General features: G+C 31.6%; 1 protein-coding gene across 1 annotated transcript; it reads left to right on the top strand.

The window, feature by feature from the left end:
• The first annotated feature begins 11,547 nt into the window (after nucleotides 1-11,547).
• On the top strand, nucleotides 11,548-13,863 carry LOC129925791 (probable E3 ubiquitin-protein ligase makorin-1). Its single transcript, XM_056026364.1, has 5 exons — nucleotides 11,548-11,606; nucleotides 12,145-12,279; nucleotides 12,612-12,850; nucleotides 13,074-13,282; nucleotides 13,690-13,863. Exons 1-5 carry the CDS (start codon nucleotides 11,548-11,550, stop codon nucleotides 13,861-13,863), a joined length of 816 nt encoding a protein of 271 aa, XP_055882339.1.
• The last annotated feature ends 2,202 nt before the right edge of the window (nucleotides 13,864-16,065 follow it).

Here is a 16,065-nt window from a genome sequence, read left to right as displayed (position 1 = left end):
TTTCTAGTGAGTCTGTCAATGTCATGTAGGTCGGTGTCAGTCCATTTGATCACACCGAACGTGTAAAGGAGCACAGGGACGGCCCAGCTGTTAATTGCAGTGATGAGATTACTGCCAGACAGTTTGGTGTTGAGGATTTTATTAACTCTTTGCTTATATTTGCCAAGAAAGTCCTCTTTTAATTTCTTATGGTTTATCTTGGCATTCTGGTTTATTCCAAGATATTTATAAATAGAGGCGGAGTTCAATTCCTCGATGCCTTCAAATTCAATGTTGGTGTTCGTTGCCTTGCCCTTTTTAATGCTTATGATGCCACACTTATCCAGGCCAAAAGACATACAGATGTCGTCACTAAAGCATTTTACCGTTTTGATTAAGGTGTGTAATTTTTGCTCGGTTTCTGCATATAGCTTTAGATCATCCATGTATAATAAGTGGGACACACATTTTGTACATTTAGTGTCAACCCTAAAACCGTTTGTAGAGTCTTGGAGTAATGTAGATAGAGGATTAATCGCTAGGCAGAACCAGAGTGGAGATAGTGAGTCACCCTGGTATATACCTCTTCTTATGTGCACAGAACCTAGTTTATCACGATTTAGGTGCAGGTTTATCTTCCAATTATTCATACAGACTTTCAATAGTTGTTTTATTCTTGGGTTGATTCTATGGATGTCCAGGGTTTTTAATAGCCAATCATGCGGAACTGAATCGAAAGCTTTTTTGTAGTCGATGTAACACATGTGTAAATTTCTCTTTCTTCTATTAGCTTGATGCAATATAATACCATCTATAGTTAGCTGTACTTTACAGCCCATCGACTCTTCAATGCAACCTTGTTGTTCATCTGCTAGTAGCTTATGGGTAGAACAAAATTTATACATTTTACTTTTTAACTTTATTTATTATTATTATTATTATTATTATTATTATTTCTATTATTATTATTATTATTATTATTATTTAGAAATGAAATGTCTGTATATGTCTGATTGATTATCTCAAGTATTCGCGTTGTGTTCTGTAGTTTATGATGACTAATAAGAGCAAATAGATAGATAGATAGATAGATAGATAGATAGATAGATAGATAGATAGATAGATAGATAGATAGATAGATAGATAGATAGATAGATAGATAGATAGATAGCTTTTTTTATTTGACAGTCATCGTATTTATCACAATGACATGACAGAAGATACAATAGTAATATGAAATCAAATACACAATAAACATTTTAATGTATAATTTATTTACTTTCATGGCTATTAAAAATTAAAAGAGAATAAGAGTAACAAGATTAAAATATGACTTATTAAAATTAGTTTTAAAGTAGAAAGTCCATTCAACATTACAATAGAATCTTAACATTTTCAACTAATTTTTCCATTCAGAATCATCTGGTTCTGTTTCCTACGAAAAAAGAAAGGAAAAAATAAATAAATTTGGCTGTGAATATTTTAAGCCTAAAAGAAGTTGATTGAAAATGAAGATAACATTTTAAAAATAATGTGTTTATTCATATAAAAAAAGATGAATCTAGTATCTTTTAATAATTTCATTTAATAATATGTAACAATTGACTAGTAGTTTGGTTAGCGGCCTAGAATGTCGTTTGATGGTTTCAATGGCTACAGATTCCAACCCTGCTGCAGTCTTGTAAAAATGTTTGTAAAAAGTTTCACATGTTTCGAATGTTCTTTAGAGTTAAATATAATTTACTTATTAGTCGAATTTTCTCATAGAGTAACAGGGGAAAGTTAGTGGGAAGGGTATGAACCATGGGCCATCGAGAATCCAAATTCCAATCTAGCGCTCATACCGCTCGACCACCTTCCCCTTCTAGTCTGAGGAAATGTTCGAAACTTGGAATCAATCAAAAGTTTATAGTATTGATGGAACGTGGACGAGAGGTTTCTTTATCAAGGTTTTTTATTTCAATGATACTTAAAATCATAGAGAGTTACTTACCTCAATAGTCAATTTCCTGCTCATTCTCTTTCATCCACTCCATCACCTTCTTTTTGGATAGTGGACACGTCAGCCAATATTTGGAGGCTATAGCATGTCCAGAGGGAGTTCGGCAGACTGGGCAGGCTCTGAGAGAGAAAAGACGGCAATGTACAAATTAATGGCCATGTGCTACTTTCAACAAGCTAAATTTATGATAATCGTCGTATAAAAGAAATTTAGCTTAGAAATGAGAACTACTGGATGAAAAAGAATTTAGAAACCCATGCCGTAGTAAGACTTAACAAGAAAAAATGTTAATCAAGTGTATACATTTCTACAATTCAAATGATTGACCTATATATCCAGAATTAGAAAATGGTCTACATATTATTCCTGAACGCATATAAAATTATTTAATTTTTTACATGGGGAAATACCCGAAGACACAGTCAGTTTAAGAAAAAGATTTTCTAGTCTTCCAGCTAAAAGTATATATATATATATATATAATATTTCGACAATTTTTAGATCAGTTTTTAAGATCGGTATCTAGATTTGTTTTCCACCCAACTGTTATTTGAACCGATGACTTTGCAAGCTGACTACAGAAATTTAAGAAAAAAAAAGGCATAGTACATTAAATTGATATTAAAACTTTATATTCTCCGCAACAAGGTGGTAAAAAATTGACAAAAAAAGCAGAAAAAAAAAAAAAAAAACTTACTCATTGTTAGCCATTGCGACGTTCTGTCGCCAACTATCCAAACAGGTCGAACAAAAACAATGAAAACAGTTTTCCTGAATGGCGAAGTTGTAATCAATCTCAGATTCCCAAACTTTCTCCATACAAATGGAGCATTCCATGTCTTGACTCTGTGTCTCGTGTTGTGCCACACAGGCCTGTAATTAGATCGAAATGTAGAGTTTAATAAAATTATGATTATTGGCTATACTTAAAATTAAATAACTTACTAATAGGATTCATAAAGTTTGGAATAAAAGTTCTAAACAAATTTTAAATAATACCTAAGTAGGATTAATAAATTTGGAGTATAAGCTATACTTAAATTAAAATATCATCTTTACTGTAATTCAGTTTAGACAATTTTAGTATTTTTGTAAAGTTCAAGAGTTATCGAATTACTTACGTCAAGGTGCTTCTCTGGTTCAAATGGATTTAGGTTGTGAGTACGACACACGTAACAAAGCTCACCATGAAGGTATGGGCAGTCATCCTCACATCCGTCCGTGTCGTTGAGTGGACAGAGCTGAATGTTTGGGTCACTACTTTCATAGTCAGAAGTGGAATCTTCGGAAGATGAATCAGAATCATCGTCTACTTCACTGTTTACTAATTCAAAAAGAAAAAAAAACAAGCAAAATAAATAAAAATCCTTAAAAAAAGAAAGCTTTTATAAAAAGAAGAACTCCTCACTTGAAACTATATCACTCAACAATCTAGACGTTATTTCTGTGGTTTAAATATCGATAAATAATGATAACAAAAATGTATTGAAAATTATAAAAAAAAGAAATAAACAAAAACAAAAACAAAAAAACAACTAAAGATTAACTACCTTCTCTGTAGTGGATCAATCCAAAACGTCCAGAATAATTATTAAAATCAGACATAATTTGTGAGTAATTGGGAAATTCATCAGCTTGGTTGGCTGAAGATGATGTCTCAGATGTGGAAGCGGTTTCGCTAGTATATCTTGTTGAGTCTTGAGCTACATCAGATTGGACATCAGACATTGTAAGAGATGTCTGAGATGAGTCTACTGGACTGATTGCTATTCTGCCATGTTGGGCGTTGTTCAGTGACTCTGTGGTACTTGTTGAGTCACTACTGTCAGATGGTTTTCGATTTTGTTCTACGTTTACTATTGAGCCTAACGTTTGAGATGGCATCTCACATCTACTGTCTACGTTGTCAGAGGAAATCCACGTTTCAGATTGTGCAGAGTTGTAGAACCTGTGTATCCAATTAGATAATAAGAAATAAAACTATATTAATTGATATTCAATGCATTCTTTCTTTATATCAATAAATAAGATTAGCAGCTTTTAAGTGAACTGTAGTATATAGCAAGAAATGCTTAATTAAAATTTGATCTCAAAGCTATTGTGTTTTCCTTTAGTTTACGAAGATCATATGTAAAACATGCCTCAAAGAAACTCTCTGTCCCAAAAAAGGTTGGACAACAGATCACCGAAAAAAAAACAATAAAGATATAGATATAGATATGGATATAGCTATAGATATAAATGGTGTTGTTGTTATTAGTGTAATATTAAATTAAATTGCGTTCTAGAAAAAAAAAACCTTTCTGACATAGTGCAGATGGTGTAAAGGTTTTATGTAATCTTTAACTAAAGACTAACGAAGGTTTGTTATCATGTGACCAGTACAACAACCAATATATTTTCCTTTCCTCATCTAATGTCAGGTACCCATTAGAGAAACAGGATTGTCCTAAAAATCCTGAAGTTTAAAATCCTACCCATCGTTTCGAAAGTTAAGCGCTTTATCTCCCAGCCACAAGGCCCCGTTAATTGTATTCAATTTTTTTTTGTTTAATTTAATTTTTTATTAAAGACTAAAACAAAGTTTATACAAAGAATAAATTAAATGTATTTTTATAGGAAAAATTAACACAACCCGCATGGAAACGTTAATTAAGTTTTATGTCATAAACAAATGGAAAAGTTGGTTAAGTTTTAAGTCATAAACAAATGGAAAAGTTGGTTAAGTTTTATGTCATAAACAAATGGAAAAATTGATTCAGTTTTATGTCATAAACAAACGGAAAAGTGGATTAAGTTTTAAGTCATAAACAAATGGAAAAGTTGATCAAGTTTTATGTCATAAACAAATGGAAAAGTTGATCAAGTTTTATGTCATAAACAAATGGAAAAGTTGATTAAGTTTTGTGACTTAAACAAATGGAAAAGTTGATTAAGTTTTAAGTCATAAACAAATGGAAAAGTTGATTAAGTTTTAAGTCATAAACAAATGGAAAAGTTGATCAAGTTTTAAAACATAAACAAATGGAAAAGTTGATTAAGTTTTGTGGAAAAGATAATTTTAAAATAAAAAAAAAATTGAATTGAAATCATTTACCTTTCATATGTCCTGTTTTGAATGCACTGAACACAGCGACAACCTGCCTCACTTGTATGGATTCGAGCTTCAGCCATGATGGTTATTACAATCAAAATAAAAAATAAATCCAAATAAACAGACAAAAAAAATTCCTAAGTCTAAATTATAGTAGGACCTTAAAAACACTGTACTTTGTTGTAGATCCGAGTCGATCCGATCAGACTGCTGGACATGTGAGCATGGTTTATATAGGCTCGGACAATACACTACGTCTATCTATTTTTCAAAGGTGGTGGGTATTTATTTAAAAATCTAGTTGACTACGACCTTGGTGTCTGTGTGTGTGTAGTGTGGGAAGAGGGGAGAGTTAGTGCACCTTGGCTAGCTTCGTTGGCTTGGACTAATTCAATGTTCATCTATTCTAAAAGGCCTTGACTTTCTTAGTTTGACCAACTTGTAACTGATTATGTAACCACTGATAGCTATTTCAAAGAACATCCACTGAAAATAAAACGAAGCTTTATTGAATTCAGGTCGTGTGTAGTTTTTTCACTTGACAACGTGGTTGACTAATAGGGAATGTGCAGTTATTCACCTTGGAAATTTGGCCGATTTATAGTGAAAAAGGACACAAATTACACTTGTAACTAGCAGAATAAGCTCCTTAACATAAGACATGTGTTTTGGAAACTATGAAACCAACCAACTGCTTAATACAATAGCTCTTTCTAAGTTAGAACTTGGTGAGACCTGGAACAATAAACCTGAAACCTGAACGGATCTTATTTTCAAAATTGGATCTAACAATTGTTCTACATGATTTTCTAAATGTAAAAAAAGACGTATAGTATTACATGGGAGTCCTGGTCAGTACTACATATTAGATACTGATGTTATTAATGATGGGGGGCCTTTCGGACATTGGTAAAAAGAATATGCTTAATTCTGGCTTCTGGGAGAAATCCTTTTGCTTGTGTCCATGGCCTTAAAGAATTATTGTAACTGTTAGTAGATGATTTATAGGGAAAAAAAGTATTTATGTATAACTTTTATTGTCTATAAACCGAATTGTATGGACAAGTGTTTTAAGAAATCTCCTTTTTGTTTACGTTATATTCCTCTCATTTAAATAGTTTGAAAATAGATTTATTTTTATGAAACAAAATTGGTTAAATAATTATGTTCGAAAATAAAAAAGTTAACGTCCAGAAGACAAAAGTAGTATTGGAGCTTAGTATTCTACACAATATGGTGAAATCAGTTTTTCAATAGCTTTTTAGTTTGTCAGATCTAAACGAAAACTCAAATATCTACTTATCATCTTTTATAAGTAAATCTAAATCTATTCGTCTCAATATTTTTTTCCACATTATTTATGGTAACTATTCTACAATGACTTTTAAAAAGACTCTCAGGTTTCTCCTAACATCCCATCCCACCATTAGAGACGGAAGACATTTTGAAATTTTAGGCCATCAGAAAAGATATATCTCCTAATGACCAGCCTTGCTGAAAGAATCAATTTGGTTGGAAGAGATTCAAGTTTGTGAACATCACATTTTCGAATGGTATGGAAGCTATTGAAGCACGAAGTAGAAACGTGGCAGTGGCAAAAGGCCGAGCACACCGAGTACCCCCGCCATCTGTTGTTTTTTATCCCATACAGAGCAGCTATCATTTGTCCCCCTAGTTGTCTGTACACACATTTAACCAAATTCACTGAGTCGATTCACTTACTATGTTTAATACTGATTAGCAAATAAGGAGTTATGTCAAAGAAAAGATTTTAATTAAGCAACAATGTTTTATTACAGGTATGAGGGAAAATGCATGTTTTGTCTCAAAAGCAGCAATCTAAGTAGATCCCCTAATATGCCTTAGCAAACCTCGTGCAAATTAACGTCACAAAATAGACTTCTTTCAAACTAGTTTAGACATGTTAAAACAGAGGCAGTGAGGAGAAAGGAAAGGGATATACATTTAAGTAGATCTAATGAGTCGAAAAGAAAATTATGACATAAATATCTTTAACTCTTGTCTTTTTTCCTTTTTTTTATGTTTCTCTCTTTACAATAAAATATTAATCAAACATTTCGTACATGTGTGTAACCCTAACAAAACCAAGCAGACATTTTATTATATATATATATTACATAGTAAATTTCCCATATACACTCCATGTAAACAATGCTTTAATAATTTAATTACATTAAATAGGAAATGGTATTCAATACCCTCGTAACATCAATTTATTTTTAAAAATGTGGCATGTTGCTTTTTTTTTTGCTTAAAATTATTAAAATAGTGCGACTATCTAAACAATAACTGCCAATACGACAATGTATAGTGTGTTTGTTTTCATTTATTTTATTTTTTCTTATCATTTTTTTAATCATTTTATTACAATGTTTCATTTGCAGATCTAGTTTTACTCGTCCCAATATTTTTGTTTCCTAAATTTGGATGTAAACCATTCTAACATAGTGTTTATACAGACACACAGGCTTCCCTTCCCACCTAGTGCTAGCAAAGGCTTGGCAGGTCAGCTGGTCACACCTGAATGCTTTCTACTGATATCTTACGATGTTTTCTTTACCCCATCTCATCAGTTGTCCCCCTTTATTGGTTTAAGTCAATCAGGAGCTCATTTATGACATTCTCCTTGTACTTCTTAATGTACCGTCTTGACGTGATGCCTTGAACAATGACGTTACAGTGGTGTAAATCATTGACACGGAGCTAGAGAGCACACTGTACATTCACTCGTGTGGCCTTGTCAGTACGTAGTTAAAATAAAATCTCTATGTTTGAATTTTTTTTATAATTACAAACACGCAACGTTTCATACATACAAACACGCAACGTTTCATACAATACCATTTTCTTTTTAATTTATCTTGACTTTATTATTTTAAACATGATGCTAAAAAAGTGAACTATTATATATAAAGTATACGGGTGTAGACCAAAAAAAAAAAAAGAAGGACTATAGCACATTCATTATCATCATCAAACTTTTTTTGTATTTGTTCCTTCGTATTAGCAAGCGATTAAATATAATTAACTATTAATCACAGCACTGCAAACTTTATCAGCACCATTTAGATTCCTTGACCTTTGCCTTCCACAAACGTTTCAAAAGTTGTGTCACGCGAGAGTAACGAGAAAAGAATGTTGTGAATTTACTGGTGCAATTTTTTTTTGATCAAACAATTTTAATATAAGTGGTTTGCTTGCAACAATGTGCGCTTGTAAACATTTCAAATGTAGAAGTTAACACAACTTGATGGTAAAGATTTTAGCACAACTAAAGCCAATAATGATCAATGACTGTTTATATAAATTTATAAAGTAGATCTCTGTATTATATCATTTTAATAGGTGTCCTTAATAAATAGCCTTCATTAGGAGGCTTCTAATCTATAATAAAAATTTTGAAGTTTCATTTCTAATCATTATACTGAGTTAAAACTTTGTACGCTGGAATAAAATCAGAAGTTTTGATAGATAGCTAGATAGATAGATAGCTAGATAGCTAGATAGCTAGATAGATAGATAGATAGATAGATAGACAGATAGACAGACAGACAGACTGATTGATTGGTTGCTTGAAATACATTTATTTATTTATTTATTTTTTTGCTATTACAAAGGCATAGCTTATATAGTATATTGATACTTTAAAATTTATTTTTAAATGTTTCTGTGTCTCTCTTTTTCTCTCTCTCTCACTATTTCTCTCTCTCTCTCTCTCTCTCTTTTTTTTTTCTCTCTCTATTTGTTTCCAACTCTATCAAATACCAAAATGAATTCGGACAATTTAATCCAATAACAATGTTTTAGCTACGACAGTGAAAATATAAATACGCCGTATTCAAAATAAATATATAATACATTGTCTCTGTATACATGTTTTTTTTATCTACCAATAAACACACATACACACTTTCGCTAAATGACACATACACAGGTCTAACCTCCTATTTATCTCTGAGGCGACTTAAGGCTGCACCTTCGATATGGTCACGGAGGTCACGCTCAAGGCACTGCCTCAATAACACAGGGACGATGGTCAGTGGCGGCTAAGTTTAAAAAAAATGAAGCTGATTTCTTTAGAGCGATATTGTTTATTTAGAAGTGGGAGCATGATCAGACAATGTATCCTTGTCTCAGTAGCTGTAATCAGCGGCCCCAAGGTGGTCGTTTAATAGACATCACCTCAAACGACTCAGACAATGCAATCCTCGTGCAAATTGACGTCAGCAATTGACCACCCTCACGTTGTCGATTTTATTTAATGAAATATTTGACCAACTGATAGTCTTTCATCACTTGAAGCAGCGACATGAAAAGAGACCCAAGTTCAACTCGATCTATAAAACTGAAGAGAAATAAAAGTACATCTCTTTAACTCCCCCCCCCTCCCAAAACACATTTGTTTGAGAATGTTTCTTCCTTTTCAACAGCATAAATATTAATGCAACTTTTTCAAATAAATATTTCTTTACGACTACTATTGACTGAATACAATCACAAGTAGCTTATTTATTTAAGTTTGATTGCTAAAAGAAATGAGTTGAATATTAATTAGAAAATATTTTTGTAAATATTTTTTTTTCAAAACACTTATACAAGTATTTAAATACTTATCTTTTCTTGTAGGGACATCATAATGCTTACAATCAAACATGTTTTCTTTGTCATATTTAAGATATTTCCCATCGTGTTATAACACAAGCCAGTTATCTTTTCAGGATATTATTGAATATTTTAATACATTATAATGGCTATACAATAATTTTCAGGTGTTCATAGCTGATAGAAAATAACAAAAAATATAAATAGGTCGATGGCTATTAAGGCGATGGTTTTATGGAAATGTTACCAAAGGTTTCTGTCTTGTAATAACTGTCCTAATGTCTAATACTTAGTCAAGGGAAAGATGTATTAACGTCGAGGGTATTTTGTAATCATCAGATATGTCAGTACTTACACTGTGATATACTTAGCAACTAGTGAAATAAATTTTTTGCGCTTTTCTACGTATAAAGACTAGGCTGAAAAGCATCATGACACCAGACCACTTATGAGATTTTATGTTAAAAACTTGTGACAAAGACGTTCATATGAAATTGTTATGGACACAAGAAGAAAGTATCTGTAAGGGAGAAGTTTGTTTATGAGAGACCGTCTTATCGCTGGGATATAGATACTTTCATATAAAGCATAACATTTTAAAGTTTTCATCCTTTTAAAAATGTTGGTTTTATTTTGATGTTTTAGTTGTTACTTCAAAAAAGCCAGACATCTCACATCACAGCAGGGGGAGGGGTATAGGGGGAAGGGACGAATAGATTTAAAACCCTGGACAATCGACATTACACTCCAGAGCGTATAAAACACGCATAGGCAGCCATCACGTGTTAAGCTTTACTTTTTTTTAGTTTTATTGAAATTTGTAATAACATAATTAAGATTGCGATGGTTCTGTATATTTTTTTTTAAATGAGGGTTCCTATTGCAACTAAATTTATTTAAATGTAGAGATACATTTTATAAATCCACTTTGCTGCATTATATAACTTTAATTTTTATGAGTGCAGACAAAAAAAAAAGATACACTTCATGTGACAAGCAAGTTATGGGTTGGATCGTATTAATGTTAATTCCCTGGTAGATTTTGACATCCGTACGAAAGTCTAACAATATGTTAGTTGACGATGATAGCAAATGTCGATTTTTAAAAATAATAACAAAACGAATTTCGTCAAACTTAATCTTAAAGTTCATAAAAGCTGCCTCTCTCTAAAACCACTAGAAGTATTCAGCTTACATTTCGTTATTCTTTGTAAAATCCTATTCTAAATATTACTCATCACTTCAATGTCATTAAGTCAAAACATTTTATTTCTATGTATATAATTACTAATTACCAATTGTATCATCACAAATATGTTATCGATTTAATTTTAATGATATAATAATAGTTTACAAGACTAGACAATCTTTACATTTTTTCTTAAAATAATTAAAATATTACATTTTCATTATCTTGCTGCTTTGCGTCTGTACCAAATTCCATCACACATATACTACACAGCGTGGCGTCTGTACCAAACTGCTTCGCGCCTTTATAAAACTGCTTAACAACTATACTAAACAGCGTGGCGTCTGTACCAAACTGCTTCGCGCCTATATCAAACTGCGTCACACCTATACAACTACACGTGGAGCTTAAACAATACTGCGTCGCACCTATACCACGCTGCGTCGCGTCTGTTCCTCGCAAAGCGGCTTTGTGATGTAATGTGTAGTCCGAGTGTCCATTGCTGGTGTACATAACACAGTCATTCAGGTGTTGACTTTTTGAGTAAGTGGATTATATTTCTACACTTCTTCAATCCGGATACATTTTGATAGATCGATTTTGGGCTGTTCTTAGTTGTGTACTCTGTCTAATCAGTTATTAAATATATTATTTGAAACCATGGCTGAAGGTTGCTCTGAGACTTGTTCACCAAACATCCGACTTCTCTACGATCCAAGGTAAGTGATTAAAATGTTAAATTTTTTCAACCTTACAAAATTTTATATTTTAATTCTTTATTTTTTTTATACACATTTAAAGATAATACTATCAGATTCATGACATTACACGAGGTTAGAGCATACGCCAATGTTTTATTAAATCTATTTTACAAGTTATCATTACACTAAATCTCTAGTATGATAGGCTCTCTTTCTGCACCTATATTTATTATACACATTTAAAGATAATATTATAAAGCTCATGACATTACACGAGGTTAGAGCATACGCCAATGTTTTATTAAATCTATTTTACAAGTTATCATTACAATAAATCTCTAGTATGATAGGCTCTCTTTCTGCACCTGCCCCCTCTCTCGTTGACTCGCTCTAGCTTATATTTTAGTAGAACTTATCTACAATTTCAAGTTTATATAGAACAATACAAGAAATATTATAGATAAACAATTCAAGTTTGATATTATTATTCCCAGTATACAATCGACACAAATAGACTTTTGATGCTATTTTTTCCTTAATTTTTTTAATTTTCCAGATTTCTGTTAGAAGGTCCATATCAATGCAAAGAAGAGAAATGTTGTCAAACATTGTCAGACAAAACATCAAGTACAACAAACTCATGTCTTCATTATTTTGTGTATCGACGTTGTTGCAACAGGAGACAATGCAGGTAAGCTTTTTAATTTTTTTGTTGTTGTTGTAATATCACATGTTAAACAAGACATAGATAGCCAAGCACTTCTTGTAAGAATTATCTATATAGATATTTAGGCTACTTAATATGTAAAATATAAGATATAAAATATTTTTATAATGATAGTTCTAATGTTTAAAAAAAAATCCTAATTTTATATATATTGTATAGTGTTCCTTTATTTACGACATACAAATCTTCTCTGTTCTGTCTAGATTCAGGCACTGTAAACCAGATCAACACGTTCTCCAGACCACTTCACAAGGTCAACAAATTTTAGAAAATTTCGTTAACCCTTTGTACACTAGCCAAGAACTTTTAGACAATATCCCACCAATAACTATCAAAGATCTGAAAGAATGTGGTATCCTGACAGAAATGGGTTATCAAGGAAGTTCAGAACAGGATGACCAAACGGCAATTACTGATCAAGAAGTTTCAGTGCCGCCTACAAAACGAAGTAAATATGATTACTCCCATTGTTTAGAGGACGATGACATTCTAAGAGCAGAAGTTATTGTACCTAGAAGAAGTTGTAACAGTGAAGGTGGGATATCAATTTATTGTTTATGTTACATGCAATTCAGTTTTTCTAGAACTAGATTTAGACTGCCTTTTTAACCAGACCTCTAAGATCTGGATTTCCGTGTATGTGTAAAAAAAAAAGGGCTTTAAAAAAATAATGCACTTTAGTTTTTGAATAGTTAAGTCTAATTGATTGATTCCTACTTTACAAAATTTGAAAATATTTTGTTATTTCATATCTCTAGATGACACTGAACAGTTCAGATCTGATTTGATATCATTACTAGACGATTCAGGAATCCATGGTTCTATACAAGATCTGTGTCCTTATAATGACATGGATGAATGCCCCTATCAAGACGATTGTTTATTTGTTCATGGTGACCTGTGCAACGTGTGTAGAATGCCCAGACTTCATCCATTAGATTTGAACAGGAGAATACAACATGCGACAGTAAGTAATGGATTAATATTTAGAGACTATTTAAATTCCTGTCCTAATTATTATAGGCTAATAAGTAAAGTAATGATCTATTTTTTAAAGACAAATAAAATAATTTTCGTATTATATAGACTACTATATAAAGATATCAAATGATATGGTAGTCTCTATTTACTTAGCTCCAAATAATACTAAAACTTACATTATAAATATTAATAACTGGAATAAATTATTGTATCACAAATATTGTCTGTTTCAAAAACTTTTCTTCTGTAACTTGTTTACTGTTTCACCATTAATTTCATCTTCTTAATTTTGGTATCTTTCTGACTGTTACACAGACTTCAATCTCCTGTATCATTTTTCGTTTGTCTAAAGTTTTTTCTCTCATTCTAGTATCTACTTTTACATTTCTTTAGGATTGTTTGGCACTACACGAGAAACAAAGCCTGGGAAAAGAATGCGGCATTTGTCAAGAATTGATCTTTGAAGAGGATTCCCTGTTTGGGCTACTCCAGAACTGCAAACACAGCTTCTGTCTGGACTGTTTGAATCAATGGCAGTTGCTGGGTCCTAATGAAACAAGGCTGTAAGTATTTATGTTTTTTTATAATTATAATAATCTGGAGGCGCGATGGTTTAGTAGTAATCGCATGCCTTCCGATCTAGAGAGTCCTAGGTTCTTATTCTGGTAAAGATATAGATTTTAAAGGCGCTTCTGAGTCCACCGAGCTCTAAAGAGTTTCGCACATTTGTCGGAAAAAAAAAGTGCGGTTGGTCGTTGTGCTGGCCACATGACACAATCGTTAACCATGGACCACACGAACAGATGGCATTTGCATTATCTATTCCATAAAAAGAAAGGTCCGAATGGGAGGGGGAAAGGGTAATATAATTAATATAAATAATACAAAAAAGGACATGTGATAATTGACATTTTTGATGGCAGTTTTAGAAAAAATATTTGATGTCAGCTTGAGAGGGTAAAATGGTGGACACCCAAATAAAACATCGAGCTCGGAATAATTGTTTGGGAAAACTTTAAGAATTTGAAATTATTTTCCTAAAAAGTATTTCTCTAAAAGAAGTAAAAGAATTAATGCTAGTGAATATTTATTTGTAAATTCCCATTATTAGATTACACTCTTTTTATGAGTAGAAGATTTAAAATGGGTGGAAATTGGTAGGTGAAATCCTTAAAATCCCAAAATCGGCTGTGAAATTAATATATAAATAATATGAAAAATGTCTGTTTATCGATAAAATATAATATATTTAACATTTTTATCTTCAGGACCTGCCCAATGTGCCGTACCGAGTCACAGATTTCCTTTCCTAGTAGATATTGGTACGAGTGTTCAGAAGAAAAACACAGACTCGCATTGGATGAAAAAAAATTTGAACACAAACTAATGTTAGCTACATTTTAAGTTATTACATGTATAGTCTGTTAAGTTTATTCGAATTGTACATATAGATGTGTAATTAATGTTTGTTTGGTATTTTTAATTCATTTTTCTACCTAACCATTTTATGTCTTTATATAAATATTTATTTGATGTTTAAAATGTAATAAAGAGACAGAAAAACCACTTCAAAATTGACTTCCCTTGCCTTATTGTTTGTGTATAAATGTTAATGTTATAATTAAGAACAATTTAAAAGAGAAATATTCTTTACCATATCAAAATTAAGAAAGATCTTTGCTTGTTTTCTTTTTTTTTTTAATTCCACTATAAAGTGAACAGAATTTTAATACTTAAAATTATACAATTATCTAATAAATACAAATTAATTAATAAAAAGCTTGAGACACATTTCATTAAGCTAATTCATTTCATACCTTCGAACAGATGGTCAAAATATTTCTATTTTATTTAATCAATATAATATCTATAAAATTGAAACTGTATCAGGTCTTCAACTAAACATAATGGTATGAGGTTTACATATTGGAAAATAGGCAGGAAGTACCAACAAAAAATGATGCCTAAGACCATTAAAAAAAAGATGTGAGTAACTCAAATTAAAGTAATTCTTTCAGACTTTGAGATTTGTGTTGCAGATAATGTAAATGTATTTCCATAGCCGACGGCTAACGAGAACTTCATGTGGCTAGCACGACTATCAAACTAAAGTCAGATACCAATTAGGTTGGGTTGACTCAGGGGCGTAGTAGTAGGATTACTTGGAGAAAGTTTTCGCGTTGCTATTAGAGGTTCACCAAATATAAATAGCCAAGCGAGTGTGCTACTCACCCAGTCTTAATTGACACAATTTAGTGCAAATGTTAAAAAAAAATGTAAATACAAACTATAAGTCTAGTTAGAAAAATAAAATGCCATTAATTTTCAAATATATTTGTTTTTAAATATGGGGAGAAATAGATTTGTAAGGCTATTCATATTTTGAATTACAAGTCGGCTTATGTAGAAACTGTAAGATGGATATCTAAATATGAGATCTACAAATTAATTGTTTAGACATACAATTCTATACACAAAAAGAGAAATAATAATTCACCATTAACTAGACTATCCTGTCTTTGTTTCTGCTGTTTGACACACTAAACAAATAAAAGACAAGTCACTGTCTTTGATACCGAAGGATGAGTACAGCGATTCATATGACTACACAAACCCAGTTGCGTCCTGTATATTTTCCATCAATTTTAGTAAGACACATTTACATTTAATATAAGCACAATCTTTCTTTATAATGACATTATACAAACTTTTTACTCGTCTGAATTGATATATAGATTATTTCTAAAAAGAGAAAAAAAAAACACTCAT

Source organism: Biomphalaria glabrata, chromosome 4 (assembly GCF_947242115.1).
Source record: "Biomphalaria glabrata chromosome 4, xgBioGlab47.1, whole genome shotgun sequence".
Classification (NCBI taxonomy): Eukaryota; Metazoa; Mollusca; class Gastropoda; family Planorbidae; genus Biomphalaria; species Biomphalaria glabrata.
The sequence above is the reverse complement of the archived record's forward strand: the minus strand, read 5'-3'. Positions and strand labels throughout refer to the sequence as shown.

Bases quoted from the DNA above. Each gene is read 5' to 3' on its own strand.
- LOC129925791 (XM_056026364.1), top strand. From the start codon at position 11,548: ATGGCTGAAGGTTGCTCTGAGACTTGTTCACCAAACATCCGACTTCTC. The intron at 11,607-12,144 runs GTAAGTGATTAA...TTAATTTTCCAG, and splicing joins CGACTTCTCTACGATCCAAG to ATTTCTGTTAGAAGGTCCAT. The intron at 13,283-13,689 runs GTAAGTAATGGA...ACATTTCTTTAG, and splicing joins GGAGAATACAACATGCGACA to GATTGTTTGGCACTACACGA.